At 37.9% G+C, this 16,796-nt stretch overlaps 4 protein-coding genes across 4 annotated transcripts in view; all 4 read left to right on the top strand.

The window, feature by feature from the left end:
* Window positions 1-2,909: 2,909 nt before the first annotated feature.
* Window positions 2,910-4,415, top strand: LOC101310098. Its single transcript, XM_004294727.1, has 3 exons — window positions 2,910-3,475; window positions 3,977-4,129; window positions 4,257-4,415. Exons 1-3 carry the CDS (start codon window positions 2,945-2,947, stop codon window positions 4,281-4,283), a joined length of 711 nt encoding a protein of 236 aa, XP_004294775.1. The 5' UTR covers window positions 2,910-2,944; the 3' UTR covers window positions 4,284-4,415.
* Window positions 4,416-7,115: 2,700 nt separating this feature from the next.
* Window positions 7,116-9,345, top strand: LOC101309807 (UDP-glycosyltransferase 87A1-like). Its single transcript, XM_004294726.1, has 2 exons — window positions 7,116-7,631; window positions 8,331-9,345. Exons 1-2 carry the CDS (start codon window positions 7,136-7,138, stop codon window positions 9,203-9,205), a joined length of 1,371 nt encoding a protein of 456 aa, XP_004294774.1. The 5' UTR covers window positions 7,116-7,135; the 3' UTR covers window positions 9,206-9,345.
* A 1,608-nt stretch (window positions 9,346-10,953) lies between these two features.
* Window positions 10,954-12,970, top strand: LOC101309519 (UDP-glycosyltransferase 87A1-like). Its single transcript, XM_004294725.1, has 2 exons — window positions 10,954-11,490; window positions 12,096-12,970. Exons 1-2 carry the CDS (start codon window positions 10,998-11,000, stop codon window positions 12,968-12,970), a joined length of 1,368 nt encoding a protein of 455 aa, XP_004294773.1. The 5' UTR covers window positions 10,954-10,997.
* A 1,509-nt stretch (window positions 12,971-14,479) lies between these two features.
* Window positions 14,480-16,796, top strand: part of LOC101314839 (UDP-glycosyltransferase 87A1-like) — a 3,819-nt gene continuing 1,502 nt past the window's right edge. Inside the window, exon 1 of the mRNA XM_004296004.1 lies at window positions 14,480-14,963. Within this exon, the coding sequence (XP_004296052.1) occupies window positions 14,480-14,963 (484 nt within the window). The remainder of the gene's footprint in view (window positions 14,964-16,796) is intronic.

The following is a 16,796-nucleotide window of genomic DNA, read 5'->3' as shown; positions in this document are numbered from 1 at the left end:
CACCCCCTGCAAATGTATATTACAGCTATCTATTCAAGCTTCCTATAAAAATTTGAAGGCCCTGGCATGGCTAGGGTCTCACATGAGGGGCTATAAACCGAAAGGAAAAATCCAGTTCAAATTGTCATACAAAATAATTCGATCTGACGACCACAATGATCTGTATTTTAATAATGTGCATTTGCAACTGTATATAGTATTAGTATTAGCACAAATTGTCAAGGCAAGACCTTATTGGATTTGGAGATAGATGGGCGGTGGCTGTATTCGTGTTATAACGTACACATTTATCCTGCTCTTAGCAACTGGAACCATTTCCCTTATGTCATATATGAATGTTGGCTTGCTACTCGTTCATTTGATGAAGACACTAGAAGTCTCTAATTCTCTAACCCATGTTTGTCTTTGAGTGTAAGTATTGGCTGCATCTTGAGTGAGTATGGACAACTTTAACCTAATCTTTTTGTTCTTTTGCGTAAGTGTAGAGACACGAGGGGGCAGGACGAGGATCAAAATATTAGGTGGGTTAAACTTATATTGTTATGTTTTTCTTGCCGAAACATTTTGTTGTTTGATAAAGATTGGAAGAGGAGCATTTGTATGAGAAAGAGATAATGAAATGAGCAGTCTCTCTTCTCTATACAGCCTTAGGCATAGATCCATCACTGGATATGGATATGATGCTTGATAAAATACCTCGAGAAGAAATAAAAACGGTGAGAAATGAAAATAGAGACGAGATGTTTTCTAAAATGTTTTTTGTCTCTGAGTCTCACGAGACGAGTTTCGTTCACCACTTGCTAACCTTAGCGGCAACATCATACCTACAACAGGAAATGTTAAACTTTCCTTTCTCCATGGTCGAATTTCGAGTGTCGATGGTGGTGACTCTTCTGAATTGCTATCCTTGGCATTGTTCTAAAAAGCGGTATACCTACGCACTAGGCATATGTGTTAGGAAAATTGACGGCCGCTTAAACGTGCTGGGCAGCTAGGCGCTCCGCCTTATTTCTTTTTTTTTTTGGGTGGGATGTTGTATATTTTAGGAGGAAGAAGCTACACAAGTTAAGGTTGTGCATGGCTTTGTTATTTTTTGGGTAAGTTATGCATGACAAATATTTAGTAGAATTTCTTTATAGAAGTTTTTTTTTGGACAAACAATTTCTTATAGAAATTGGTCTCACATGATTTATGAACAATTTAATTAAATTTGACTATATATGTTTTGGGCCTAGTGGGCATCTTGGGCCTGTTATCTTGCTTGTGTGGTTTGTGGGCCTCCAATTGTTTGTTCCTTTATTTTGAGATTTTTTGTGTTATTTGGTCTTTTCTTCTTCTATTACGGAGAGGATTAGATGTGGAAGATTAGTGAAGAGACTAAAACTTTGAATCCTCAAATAATATTTTTCTTGTGTGGAGTTCTAGGTCCTTTTTTTGGGTCTAAATTTAAGAAATATGGGTGTTCTAGGAGTGTACATTTAGTATAATTGTACGTGGGAGGAGTACGTGCTATTTTAGAATTTGGTGATGGTTTTCTACGGCCCTCTAGACATGTCATTATTTTTATTGTTTGTTGAAATGGTAATGTCTGACCTTCTTCATCTCAAAAATAAAAATAAAATGTTTGATAAATTTATTTAGAGCATAGTGAAAATAACAAATACGTATTGCTGTCTACTATGTATCTAGGTATTATTGGTTGTGTTTGAGCCCAATTTAACACACTGGCAATCTTTAGTTTTGTCAGCCCACGGGCCAGAGACTACAACCCAATTATTTATTATTTCATATATGGGTGATTTATGGCTTGGTTGGATATTTACTCAAACAGTTGTACTACTCAGTACATGTTCAATAACAATCCATTCTAGTATTTACTCATTTAGACATGTTCTTCATAAGTTTTAGTACTATGTGAGTCATTATTGGGGTAATTGGGTGCCACCTATATATAGTTGGTGAGCCCTGGTCTATTGGTTTAGTACGTATCTTAATTGACAACGTGACCTTATAGGTTCAAATCTCACTAATATATGTAAAAGTGTGTGAGTTGTTTAATAATTTTTATTTAAAAAAAACTAAATTAGGTGTCACCTACAGTCGATTCACTTTTAAAGAAAAACTAAATTGTTTGTCACCTACAGTCGATTCACCTTTTCCGTTTCTCACTAAAATTGTGATCTATAAGAATGAAGAGAGGAAAAAGAGTGGGATGTTGAGGGTTGTGAGTTGTGGATTGTGAATATATACCCCAATTGAGTAGTTTTGCCATCACTAAATATGGGAATTCTCTAGAGACTGCAGATTGCAGAGCAGACTTGCCTCAACAGGCATGGGATGATAATATCTTGCATCACCAACTACGCCCCACAAGTTGGGAATGGCAACAAAACTGTGGCTTATGGCGTTTTCCAATTATAAATCTAAGACTATAATTTTATCAATATACTTGATACTCTTCCCAATCATATCTGGACTGTATGCAATTATGCATGACTATTTTCTAGATCTTTTTCTTTCTTGAAGCTACTATATACTACTCCACTATGCCTGTCGATATATGCACACAGTGTCGTTCATCCGGTCACTAGCTGACCATCGGGATTTGCACATATATATACAGATCGAGCAAGTGAACATACCCTTTGATGGTCCTTACTTATCAAATATTTTTGTTCACGTGCTTCATGCAAAAATTTGAACAAAGTTTTTTGGTCATATGCATATTGCATGTAGTAGTAAAAAGGCTATGTAGGGTCCTTCTCTTGAGATGAGGGCAAAAACCAGCCAATGGGGAGAAGATAAGGTGACACGTAGGACGAAAAGAACCCTATATACGTTTTCCATTCTTCATATGCTACATTCAAATTGGGTGCTCACATAGTAAACATACAAATAAAGAAAAAGAGAGAGAGAGAGAGAGATTATGGGATAAGATATTAAGATGAGGTACCATTCGTTCTTAAGAAGTCCAAAGAAGGAGGAACAGCAGGTCCCGGATAGTGCAAATTCTTCTGAGGAATTCTCTGACACTACCAAAGATGGTTATGTCAATGGTAAGGTTGATATCATGGATGACTTGGAGCGAATTTGGGGGATTGATGAAGATGGAGACGAAGAGGACGATGAGAAGCCACAGAAGAATCACAACATGTTTGCTGGTCAGGAACTTAACTGGGATTTCATGGATTGGGATGAGTTTCCTAATGGTGAGGAAGGGGATGGAGAGGTAGAGAATGAAGTGTTTGGTGATTCAGAGAGGTGCTTTTTCGAAGAGGAAAGCTACTGTAAGAAGGTTGTGAAGAAAGAGAGCAGTACTGTTGGGTTTTGGAATGATGATGAGGATATGAAGAAGGTGCAATTGAATTTGAACTTGAATTATCAAGAAGTATTGGATGCTTGGTCTGATCGTGGCTCTCTTTGGGCTGAGGATTGTTCATCGCATTCTTCCATGGCTGCTAGCAATGGCAATTATGTTAGTACTACTATTTCATTTTCCACTTTCATATTTTTCCTCCAATTTCAGAATCCCCTTAGTATTATAAGTTTATAACCTGCATTTGTTTTCCTTCTTCATTAGTATCCTGGTTTCAAATAAGGATTGATATGCACACTCTCCATTAAACTCTTAATTCTTTTGTTTTAAGGAATGTAATGATAGTTACTAACTTGATATTCATTTCATTTCTTGCGCGCTGTTCGGATTTCCATACTTTGCGCTCCAAAATCAATATCTTACATTTTGTTTTGAATAAAAGCTGGTGCGGCTCCCCTCAAGCCTTGATTTAAAAACACAGGAAAACAACCGAGAATGACAAACTGAAAACAATGGCCCTTATCAAATTAGATGGTGTCGATTATCCGAAAACTAATTATATATAATTTGAGTATGCTAGCTTAACTTCTGTGCAAATGTATCTGGGGAAATGAATGTTCTGCTTAAGTACTGTGCATTTCTTCTGCTGATGATGATCAGATGGGAGAGGTTCCAGTAATGGAAGAAGAGAAAAGTATAAGAAGGGAGGCAAGTGTTCTGAGGTACAGAGAGAAACGCCAGTCTAGACTCTTCTCCAAGAAGATAAGGTACCAAGTCCGCAAGCTCAATGCAGATAAAAGACCTAGACTCAAGGTAAGCATTATAATTAGGTCAATTCTTTGTCTTCACCTCTTTAGTCCGATCTCTTTCTGATTCCATTTCCCTATCATTGATTTGAAAGTTCTGGAATTTGAAACTAAAGCTTGGTATGGTGTCGCAGGGTCGATTTGTGAAGAGAGTTTCGTGATACATCCATGAAATATCTCAGCAAAATATCTCATCCAACCCGTCGACTTTTCCTTTCCAGAAAATATCTTCCTCCTAACTACGTGGAAATACGAACCAATGATGAAACATATCTCTATTTATTTTTCTGGAAAGTACTTGATTAATTTAAATTTCAAAGGTTATGTCTCTAGCTAGGGTCTACTTGTCGATTTATCATCAGGACATGATCATATGTTACAAGGTCCATCTTGAATGCATGAGCATAGTTTGACATGTTCAGGAGTAATTATTTTGTATATCCAAATTTGACAAATTTTTTAATCGACATGATGGTTACTGTTTTATCTTTTATACATCCTCTTTGTTTTGATCGGAGAAAGAAAACAAATTCAAGTTATAAGTTATAACTAGTCTATCGTGAGCTGAGATTATAACCTTTCACTTAAGATTACACTAAATTAAATGGTACCGAGCACATTTTATTATCTATTCATGATTATTTAATTTTTAAATTTTATTTTATTTTATTTTTTGTCTTGAAAACAGTTTCGAACTCAGCTTAACTAAGAGAGGCTTAGTCCGCGTTAGGTTCCATTGATAAATAAAGTTAATACTCGAGGGAGGGGTGGGACATAAAACTTGAACTCCTGAGTTATAAAATTTCAATGATCACCGTATATATCATCTCATATAACTCAACATCACATAGTATGGTAGACGTATAATGGATCAATATATTTTATGAAATTTGATACGCGCAATCTTGATCACGACTCACTAAAAATGAGCACGGTCAACTTGGTTTCAGTGCACTGTCATGCATTGGAATATTTCATGGACACTATTATTGGTATCAACCGATTGCATCATAGTGGTCCATCTCATGAAGAACCATTTTCCTTTGCTTACCTTTGTGGTGCTTTTTTGTGTAGGTAGTAGTAGTGTCGTTGTCCTTACATCGCAAAACATCACTCATGTTAGTCATGTATTGTGTCACTCATCCAAAGTGAAGTGAGGCTCTAACAATTGGAGTGTTCATATTGATCTAAATTATTTTGATGAAGTTGATTGGAAGACAATTCATTCACAAATTCATGTGCAGTTTCAATCAAAGATCCAATATTTCGATACTAACTTGCATCATGTGGCCCATTTAGCAAAGTGTTCAACTTGATTTTCTTTAATTTTTCAATTAAGCTAAGTGATCAAAAGCTTTTAAACGTGAGTGATTGATGTTTATAATATTTGTTAGGTTGTTTTTCACTCATTTCATAATGTTCATACTGAAATACACTTCAATGTAATTTTAAACTTAAAGTTGTCATCAATGGACTCCTTAGGTATACAAAGAAGTATTTTGGATGTTTTAAAACTTCATGGACATGCAGAAGAAAAATGATATCCCCACTTGAACGAAAGTACTTGCTGAAACAACACTAATAAATTTTATCGTCTTCTTAAAATCGTTATAATTGTCAACATATTAGAATCTTTTTACACTATTGTGATATTATTAGATTTCACTACGATACAATGAAAACATTATGTGTGGGGATGAGCCTAGGTTCCAAACCCGGTGGCCTAAAAAAAACATATTTCTCTATTAACTTTCCGACCTTTAGTCGGTCGGAGGGTCATTATCTTTAAATAGTTACCTTCAACTAATGTTACTTTTACCTTTCTTTTATGTCATTTTGTTTTTGTTGTATCACTTTGTATCATATGTGGTCCTTTGAAAGAATGGGACAATCACAGTAGACAAATGATCCAATGGACCATTGCCTAATATTGTCTTCAAGCTTTTCATGGGGACACAATACAATTTCAGACACAATAAGGGCTCACCCCATATTTCCTCTCTTGCAAGAGGGAAAGTTTCAATTCAAATACAATTTCAGATACAACAAATAACTTCCCTTTTTACAAGAATTATATATGAAAGAAACTAGACATATCGGAAAAAGAACCGAACGATATAATTGACAATGTAAATCTAAATATCTTCAAGCAATATGTCACATAAATTAATATCGTAATAATGGTAATGAGATGTATAGCTAACACATTCTCGTTTTGCCTTATTCTTTGCATAGACAATTTTGGTAAAGATGCCTTACCAATAGTTCCTTTTACCACCGGAAATCAAAACAATTATGACACGTACGTTTACTTATTTTGAATGAAATTTATCAAGAATGGGAGATGGAAGGAATGTGAGATGGAATGGAATAATATGTGGAGATTTTAATTCTATTAATAAGTTGTTTACTTATCACATGGAATTGGAATATGAATTGAACTATTACGATTGATTTTGTTTACTTACAAGAGAGAAATGGAATTAAACTAGTATGATTACTAAATTACCTTTTAAAAAGTTGGGGTTATTGTAATTATGTGAGGATATTTTGGGTACAAAAATTTCATTCCAGATGGTATCATTCATAAACCCACCTCCCCCCTAGGTATTACAAATCCAGGTTTTCAAGGAATCAATTCCGGGTTTGGAGGTGAGACCCACAAAAATTCCCATTCCACCATGAGCAAGTATACAGAAGAATTCCTTTATTTTGTAATCATTCTTACACATCTCAATTTTATTCTAGGTAAGTAAACATGTCATTAAATCAGAAATATCATTTCATTTTTGTTTAGAAATCTATGGACCCAAACTGCAGGCGGGCTCTGAGAAGTAGGCCCAAATAGCCCAACAATTATTTATTTGCATGACGTCTGCGTAGACGCATCGCTTTTTGGCGCTACATTAACCGCCAGTCTCTTTCGTCGTCTTCGTCTTCCTCTGCTCACTCCTCTTTATCTTCTTTTTCTCTTTCTCCCTCGGACTATCAGCCAATTCCCAACAACCCTGAAATGGACCACCTCCACACTCCCCAACCAACCACCCCTTGCCACGTCGTAGCATTGCCCTTCCCCGGCCGCGGCCACATCAACCCCATGATGTGTCTCTGCCACTCCATCGCCGCCATCTCCCCCGACATGACCGTCTCCTTCATCGTAACCCAAGAGTGGCTCGGCTTCATCGGATCCGATCCAAAACCCGACAACGTGCGATTCGTCACTATTCCCCAGGTCATTCCCTCGGAAATCGGTCGGGGCAAGGACTCTCCAGCGTTTTACGAGACTGTTTTGAGGAAGATTAAGGCGCCGGTTGAGGAGCTTCTCGATCGGCTTGAGCCTCCGGTAACGGCCTTGATCGCCGATACGTACTTGGTGTGGTCGGTTGAGATTGGAAACGTGAGGAATATTCCGGTGGCTTCTCTTTGGACTATGTCGGCTTCTGTCTATTCGGTGTTTCAATATTTTGATCTTCTCGTTCAGAACCACCATTTCCCGGTAAAATTGGCGGGTACGTAAATCTAACTCGGTAATTTTGATTTCGTTTTTACTTGGGATCAATAATAAAAGCAGTGCATTAGAGCATAGTAGTTTGGGTTCGGTTTTAACTTCTTAGAAGGTTATAATTGCAGAGTTCAATTCATAAGTATTGATCTTACTTCATATGGTGATAAACTAGATACCATAGATCATTTGTCATTGTACCAAAATATGGAAGTGCTTTACTATTACGCAAAGATGAAGACATGAAGTCATTAGGAAGTGTTGTACAAAATATAAATAATAATTTGTTAGCTAGTAAAAAAGCTGAAATGTTGCGGGTTATTGTTTACCATTATACAAACAGATACCAACACATAAAGTTATAACGAAATATTATGAGTACATATTGATAAATTATCGGTCGTGTGATATCGATAAAATAGTTTTATGTAAGGACTAAAATATCGATATCGATAAAATAGTTTTATACTTTTATGAAATATTCAAACGCCATATCACTCTATAAATTAAGCTGGCCTACTATCACATGGAGTTACTTTGAGACCTTATAGATGTTTTATGGATCAACTTCATGAAATGAAAAGGTCTCTTCTCAAGCTTCAACAATTTGACAACTACATAGATAACTTACCATGCAGTATATTATTATTTACCTCCACAATCATCTAAAACAGTGTTCTGTTTTGTTTGTTTTTTTTCCTGGCAGAGACAGGAGAAGAGCGGGTGGACTATATCCCGGGGCTTCCTTCCACACGTGTGGCGGACCTTCCGACATGTTTTTACGGGAAAGGGCTTAATATTCTGGATACAGCTTTAGAATCAGTTTCATGCCTAACCAAAGCACAATACCTTTTGTTACCTTCAGTTTACGAGCTTGAACCAGAAGTGATCGACGCTTTGAGGCAAACTATTCCGATCCCGGTTTACCATATTGGGCCAACCATACCCTACTTCAAAGTGGAAACCCATTCAAGGCCCAATGGGGATTACTATTTTGATTGGCTTGACAAGCAACCTAGAGGGTCAGTCTTGTATGTGTCACAGGGTAGTCTGCATTCAGCTCCTCAAGCTCAAATGGATGAAATCGCTGCCGGGTTGAAGGCGAGCGGCGCCCGGTTCTTTTGGGTGGCGCGGGAGGAAGTGTCGGAGCTGAAGGAGAAATGTGGTGACATGGGGATTGTAGTGCCTTGGTGTGACCAATTGACAGTGTTGTGTCATCCTTCTTTGGGTGGGTTTTGGTCACATTGTGGTTGGAATTCGACCTCCGAGGCTGTTTATGCTGGTCTTCCGATGTTGACCTTTCCTATATATTGGGACCAAGTACCTAATAGTAAGATGATCGTTGAAGATTGGAAAATTGGGTGGAGGGTGAAGAAGGGTTCGGGAGAAGAAGGTTTGGTGAGTAGAGAAGAGATTGCTGGGCTTGTTAGAAAGTTTTTGGATTTGGAAAACGAGGAAGCAAAGGAAACGAGGAAAAGAGCGAGAAAGCTTAGTGAGATATATAGACAAGCGGTTAGAAAAGGTGGGTCGTCTTATAACAATGTTGAGGCCTTTATCAGTGACATATCAAAGATGAAATGACCTACGATGATAAAAGAAAAGCAACTTTAAGCAATGTGGGAGCAAATGGTGCATTGTGTGATTGATATATGATGTACGAGGAAATAAAGATTCGAATGGCTTAACTAGTTAATGTTACTTTTTGATTACTTTCCATGATCAAATCCCTATTTTCTAAAGTAAAAAATAAATCAAAACCAAGCAATATTGGACAACCAAATAATAAAACAGTCGCTCCATGTTCACCTTCAACTCAAGATTTGGTTTAATTCATCGATCATTTTCCATTTGTTGGTGTAATATGAGTTCTAAGTACATTTACTCATGCATAGACACTTGTTAAATAAGATTTTCATGTGTCTCGTAAAGTTTTCCGGCGCACTCCATCTAGATATCAAATTGAGAAAAGCCTTAGTTAAAGGGACTTGGCTTCTCTGACTGGAAACAAAGTTGCTAAGTTCTGCTTGGACATCAAACAAAACTGCCACGTCAACTAAACAGATCAGGACGACCTACAATGAAAGGTTGTAAAATACAAAGATGAGACAAATTATAAAAGAGTATTGTCCTTCCTTTTCCTTCTCAAACCTTCGTGCCAAACCCCAGAAGACCAGAACTGTACCTTTTTTTTTTTTTTTTTTTTTTTTTCCGATAGCCCATATCTGAGCTTGACTACTCTCATCACTTTCATGTGAATCATGTCCATACATATAAGGGCTACCCACACCTCCACCAAAGCTCGAACTCAAACTTCATACACCAATTCAACTAATATCAACCACAAAAATGACACCAACAAGTATTGATATTGACAATCTCTCCTAAACCAATTCACAAATCCATGGTTCCAATAAATGGTGGCGACCTCTTTGTCAATGAGCCAAAGCACCGATTTGTAAATTATAGAACTTGTTCGATCGGAAAGGTAGTACGTAGTTCTCCAAAACAGGCTAAAATGGGGTTCCGTTAGTTATTATGCAGTCCACAAGGAAATTGTTCTGGTTTTTCAGTTGGTGTGTTAAGCCTGCAACAACAGCAGGTTAAGGAAGAAGATGATAATGAATTGCCTGTAGTTTTGGAGAGAGATTAGATAGAGTGGTCACCTGTAGGATATCTAACCAGCAAATTTGACAACCACCCATGACCATCTAATGAAAAAATGTCATATATGATAATGGTCATCTCTCTCTCTCGATCGGATGGTCATGAGTGGTTGTCAAATATGCTGGTTGGCAAATTTGATTTCAGCCAAGTCCTAGTTAGAGACTCCTTTATTTTGTTGTCGTCTTTGCTCTATAGTAAAACAAAATCTGATAAAATACCTATAAGTCAAACTCGAAATGCCCGCAACTACATGACGACTCTTGCTTTGGAGGTTTCAAGTCGTTATTCATTGATATGTTTACCGATTACCGTTTTAAAAAATAACAACAAAAAAAAGTAGATTTCGAGTTGATAACAGAAATTACAAATAAAATCTAGTCTACAAATATAGTAGCAGACAAGTTAGCACCTTTAACGTACATCTTCTTCATCTCTCCCCAGGGTGTTTGTTCCCACATGCAGTCCACCTCGCTCTCTTGATAATTCCTGCCAAAAATGAAGGCTGATTCGGGTATTTCGGCCAGTTTCATGACGAGCTCACTTAGCTAATCAACACTACATAGCTTTCATGAAAGCTATAGCAGTAATAGCACCGCTGTAGTAGCCATCCAGTATATATACATAAGATGGCCATGCCATCACATATCAAATCCTGAGAGCTTCAGCAAACCCTTCAACCTTCACACTGCTAGCTATATATAGCATCGTAATGGGAACGATGAAGCTCGAGAAAAAAACTCCCTGTCACGTGGTGGCGCTGCCGTACCCCGGCCGAGGACACATCAACCCCATGATGAACCTCTGCAAGCTCCTCGCTTCGAAACAACCAGATATCCTCGTCACCTTCGTCGTCACAGAAGAGTGGCACGGCTTCATCGGATCCGACCCGAAACCCGACAACATCCGGTTCTCGACGTTGCCTAACGTCATACCCTCCGAGATCGGCCGGGCCAAGAACTTTCCGGGATTCGTGGAGGCGGTGAGGACCAAGCTGCAAGAACCGTTCGAGATACTTCTGGACCGGCTCGAGCCGGAGGTAAGCGTTATAGTTGCTGATCCGTATGTGGTTTGGGCCGTGAGGGTTGGGAATAAGAGGAATATTCCGGTGGCTTCGCTTTGGACGATGTCGGCGTCTGTGTTCACGACGTTTGATCACTTCGAGATGATCAGAGAAAATGGCCACTTCCCTGCGGATGTGTCAGGTACATAATCGTAACAGTAACTACATTAGTCAAGTAACTGCAAGGAATTTCTAAAAAAAACAAATGAAGTTGATTTCTGCTCTGATTGGCTCTATAGTAACTTTACTTGGTGATCTCCTTGAGTAATCGAGTCTGAAATTGCCCAATCAGAGAGGGTGGGTAAATAAGTGTACATAATTTGAGGTGGATTCAGATCCTCTCATAAATCTCTCACATTGAGTCTGAAATTGCCGCATCAATTGTCATATAAAGTAACTTTTAGACCTATTAAGCATAGAATTAACTATTGAGTCGATAAATTATTGTATTCTTAGACCTATTTAGCAGAGTAAGTCGATAAGCCATCTTCGAAAGTATGAAATGTGAGACTAGCTTAATCTTATAATTTCATGTTAATTTCTTGCACATATCGGCGATTATATATAGTTACGTATCAATCATTCTTCATCTACGGATCTACCTTTACGATTTTAGTAGTGAATTTAATCTTGTTGCAAGTACTGCATTAATATAACAAAAGTGGATGCAAGACTTCCTTTTAAAATCAATTGTTCTTGAAACTTTTCTTATGCATATGTTCCTCTATGCCAAATGTGTATGTATAGTCCGGGGAGATGAAGTAATAGATTACATCCCCGGAATCTCCAGCACCCGCATGGCAGATCTTCCCACTATATTCTATGGTGATGGTCAAAAAGTCCTCAACATAGCCCTTGAAGCAGTTTCCAGCACTCACACAGCACAATACCTCTTATTAACTTCGTTCTACGAGCTTGAGCCCCATGCCTATGATACATTGAGAGCCAAACTGTCTGCACCCGTCTACCCAATTGGCCCAAGCATCCCACTCTTCGAGCTTTCGAAAACTGCTCATGACAATGACCTAAACTATCTGCACTGGCTAGACTCTCAACCGAAAATCTCTGTCCTGTACATCTCACTGGGAAGTTTCTTGTCTGTATCAAATGCCCAGATGGACGAAATCGTTGACGGGGTGAAGAACAGCGGTGTTAGGTTCTTGTGGGTGGCGCGTGGGGATGCTTCTAAGCTCAAAGATGGTGTTGGTGACATGGGTTTGGTGGTGCCTTGGTGTGATCAGTTACGGGTGCTGTGTCACTCTTCCATTGGAGGGTTTTGGTCGCATTGTGGTTGGAACTCAACTCAAGAAGCTGTCTATGCTGGTCTTCCGGTTCTTACTTGCCCTATATTTTGGGACCAAATCCCTACTGGAAAGCAAATTGTGGAGGATTGGAAGATTGGGTATAGGGTGAACAAGAAGAAAGTTGATGGTGAAGACTTGGTGACCAGAGAGGAGATTGCAGAACTTGTGCAGAGGTTTATGGATGTTGAAAGCAACGAGGGGAAGGAGATGAGGAAAAGAGCAAAACAACTTCAGGAGACTTGTCATGGAGCTATTGCAAAGGGTGGTTCTTCCGACTCCAACCTTGATGCTTTTATTAAGGATATTTCACAAGGTTAATCATAGCCCTTAATTAAGCTCCTAATAAATTGTTATTGAATTTCTTTCCCTCTGCTCTGCTTGCTGCATATTCTCTGGCCATAGGGCATTAGGGTTCAGTCTTAATTAGTTTAGACCACCTTGCTGGTGTCTGTACGCTTTTGTCCATTTTTCGTTTGTAATGTTATAATATGGACCAACTTTAAAATTGTCTCGACTATATATTAAGAAGCCATGGATTAATAATGTGTACTCGGCCGAAAGATATATCTAGCTCTTCAATTTTGTAGTTTGCTCTCACAGTCGCACTGATTAATGTCATTTTAAAATTAAGATTGAGCTGACCTAATCAATCGTTGGGGATTCGTAATGTTAAAATAAGGATTTTTTGCACCACCAGTGTCTGAACACTTAGGTGACTGACAATATGGTACCCGAACTTACAAAGTTATCAAAATGATACCCAAACTCAATTTTTAGTATCTACATAGTACCCACGGCCGATTTTTCGTCACGTCAACGTTAACATTGACCATAGGTGACATATGTGTGTTAAAATAATGAGGGTAAAAAAGACTTTTGACTCTAACAAACCCTAAAATGAATATATTGAAAATTAAAATAATATTCACAAAAAAACTCTCTCTCTCTCTCCTCCCGCACAACCATCTTCCAAATCCATCTTAAACCCAGCAAACAAACAACAAGAAAACAAAACCTAGCTTTGAAATCCCAACAATCGTTTAAGCCTGCTATGATTCCAAGGCTGATGCTACATCAGCAACAAGTAACCCATTTGAAAAGAAGCCATTTGAGAGAAGAAAGATTGATTATGGAATTGGCTTCAATTGGGAAGATTCCCATTTCAGCCATTAATCACAAATTGAACTGAACCAAATGCAAACTGATCACAGGTGATCCTTTTGATTGTCGAACTCCATAGTGGACCTCATCTAGTTCTAGCTCTCTTTCTCCATCTGAAATATTATCTTTCCCCATCTCGAATCATACCGGCACTGATTAGTTATGGGCATTGGAGTCGAGGTGTCATCCTACCTGAGATTGCTCCGACAACGTCGAGGCGTCATCCTCGTCTTACACTCTGAAATTGAAGTCTCAATCTTTTGAATTTGAAAGAGTCCAGCACCTAGAACTCTATAAGGTAGATCGATGACAGAGAGAATGGAGGACAAATAAGTCTTTTTGCCTTATTTAACAAGTCCGTTGACTGAGATTAACCACAGGTATTACGCAGATACTAAAAATTGAGTTTGGATACCATTTTGATAACTTTGTAAGTTCGGGTACCATATTGTCAGTCACCCAAGTGTTCAAACACTGTTAGTGTAAAAAACCCTTAAAATAATGATAACAAAAGACCTAATTAACAATAGCACTAGTTAACTGACTTGATCAATACAATGGTAGCTGCAGACCTGCGGTCTAAGTTACATATTAAACAGGCATATATGACATAATCAAACCTGAAAGCTTCAGCAACCCTTCAATCTTCACACTGCTACATCATCGATGAAGCTCGAGCCAAAAACTCCCTGCCACGTGGTGGCGCTGCCGTACCCCGGCCGAGGCCACATCAACCCCATGATGAATCTCTGCAAGCTTCTGGTTTCGAAACAACACGACATCCTCATCACTTTCGTCCTCACCGAAGAGTGGCACGGCTTCATCGGATCCGACCCCAAACCCGAGAACGTCCGCTTCACCACGGTGCCTAACGTCATACCCTCCGAGATCGGCCGGGCCAAGAACTTTCCGGGTTTCATGGAGGCCGTGTGCACCAAGCTGCAAGAGCCGGTCGAGCTGCTTCTGGACCAACTCGAGCCGAGGGTGAGCGTTCTAGTCGCGGATTCGTTCGTGGTTTTGGGAGTTGGGGTTGCAAATAAGAGGAATATTCCGGTGGCTTCGCTTTGGACGATGTCGGCGTCTGTGTTCTCAACACTTGATCACTTCGAGATGCTCAGAGATAATGGCCACTTCCCTGCGGATGTATCAGGTACGGAAACGTAACGGTTACTAAATTAGTGAAGTAACTGAAACGAAGGAAATTCAAGTGAAAAGTTTATAAATACAATTAAAATGTGTGGATAGGAAATTTAATAGGAAAATAGATGATGATGATAATGACGACGATGTGTGTAAATAACAAAAATAGGTGTCAACCAAACGTTTATCAGTTTTCTATAGTTATATTCTATAGTTATAGACTATGAGATTAATTAGACCGTGAGATTAGGCTTAGTTAATTTACTAATGTATACAGTATATATGGTGCAAGTGTGCAACTATAACCTCCGTATCGAGTTTATAAAATTACTTAATTTGTACTAATATTTCGTATCAACTTTGTATATAGTAATTGTAGACTAGTACGTTCTCTATATATAGACAATATATATAGTTAAAAACTCAGGACTAGTTGGGAGGCTAAGCCCTATTCTCGTACATATCTAATCATTAAATGATGAAATATAAACTCTGGGCTAGGCTAAGTAGTCTACTGTTATGAAGAGTGAATCGACCCTTGTATCAGTACATTAACATATTTATAGTAAACGAGCTCGTTACAAACTTGTATTACGAACCAATGTGCATAAAAACGTTAAGAACCAACTTGTTTGACATACAAGTAATTGGTGAGCATCTCCAGCAGTGTTTGTTAAAAGTGAAATTTGTCAATTTCTAAGGTAAATTAATGCTCCAACTGTATACATAAACCATTGCTAAATTTGATAATAGTTAAATGAAATTGACAAATTTGTCAATGATCTTTGCATAACTAAAACAATAGTTAAATATTCTATCTTCTCTTGCCCATGCACGTGTCACTTTACAATCTGTTAAAACATAATAAATAACAATGACTGATAGAACAGTATTGTTGAATCGATATCTAAATTTCCAAATTCTTGCTAAATATATCAATTTCTGAATCTCATTGCGAGAGTTAAGTACCTTATTAATTAATGGACTAATTTCAATTTACCTCAATCAACTTTAGGTCGATCATCATATTAGTCATTTTTCTTTCAATTTCATCAAAAACACCCCTCGACTTCCAATTTCCATCAATCGTGTCCCAACATCTGTTTTCCATCCAATTCTCCCATCATGTAATGACTTGCATTAAGAAGAAAACCAAATTTGAAGTCGTTGGGCCCACAAAAAAGGGCAAAATAGACAAATTGTATTCAATCCCACCAAAATCACTAAGGTTAGGGGGTTGTGATGGAAACGGAGATGTGTATCGATATGGGAAAAAATGGTCAGAAATGTTATTTTTTTTTCAGAATTTGACTTTCTTCTTGATGCCACATCATCACTTAACGGAGGAATTGGATGAGAACAGAGGTTTGGACATGGCTGATGAAAATTAGGAATTGAGGAGAGTTTTGATGAAATTGAAAAAAGAAGGACTAACATGATGATCGACCTAAAGTTGATGGGGGTAAACTGAAATTAGTTTTTAATTAATTGACACCTAAGATGATTTCTAATTGATAAATGAAAAAAAAAGGGTGGTGCTATTAACACACCCTTTGTATGGTGAGAACCAATCATCAATCAAATTTAAACGGCAAGTTTGTAAATAAAATAAAAATATGTGGATAGAAAAATAGATAGAGTGTGTTAATAGCAAAAAGAGATGTGTTAATAGCAATCACAAAAAAAAACATAATATTAAGTTTTTATATAAAAAAAAGGAAAATGATTGTTGGCCTTAATAAGGCCTAAAATTTTTTGCCTTAATCTTAGGTGGCATGTTATGTCATCTAGACACCTCACTAATTAAAAAGATTTTGTTATATCATTCTTAAGCAAAAATACA

This window comes from Fragaria vesca, linkage group LG3, assembly GCF_000184155.1.
Source record: "Fragaria vesca subsp. vesca linkage group LG3, FraVesHawaii_1.0, whole genome shotgun sequence".
NCBI lineage: Eukaryota > Viridiplantae > Streptophyta > Magnoliopsida > Rosales > Rosaceae > Fragaria > Fragaria vesca.
Note: the sequence above shows the minus strand (reverse complement) of the source record. Positions and strands in the feature narration are given on the sequence as shown.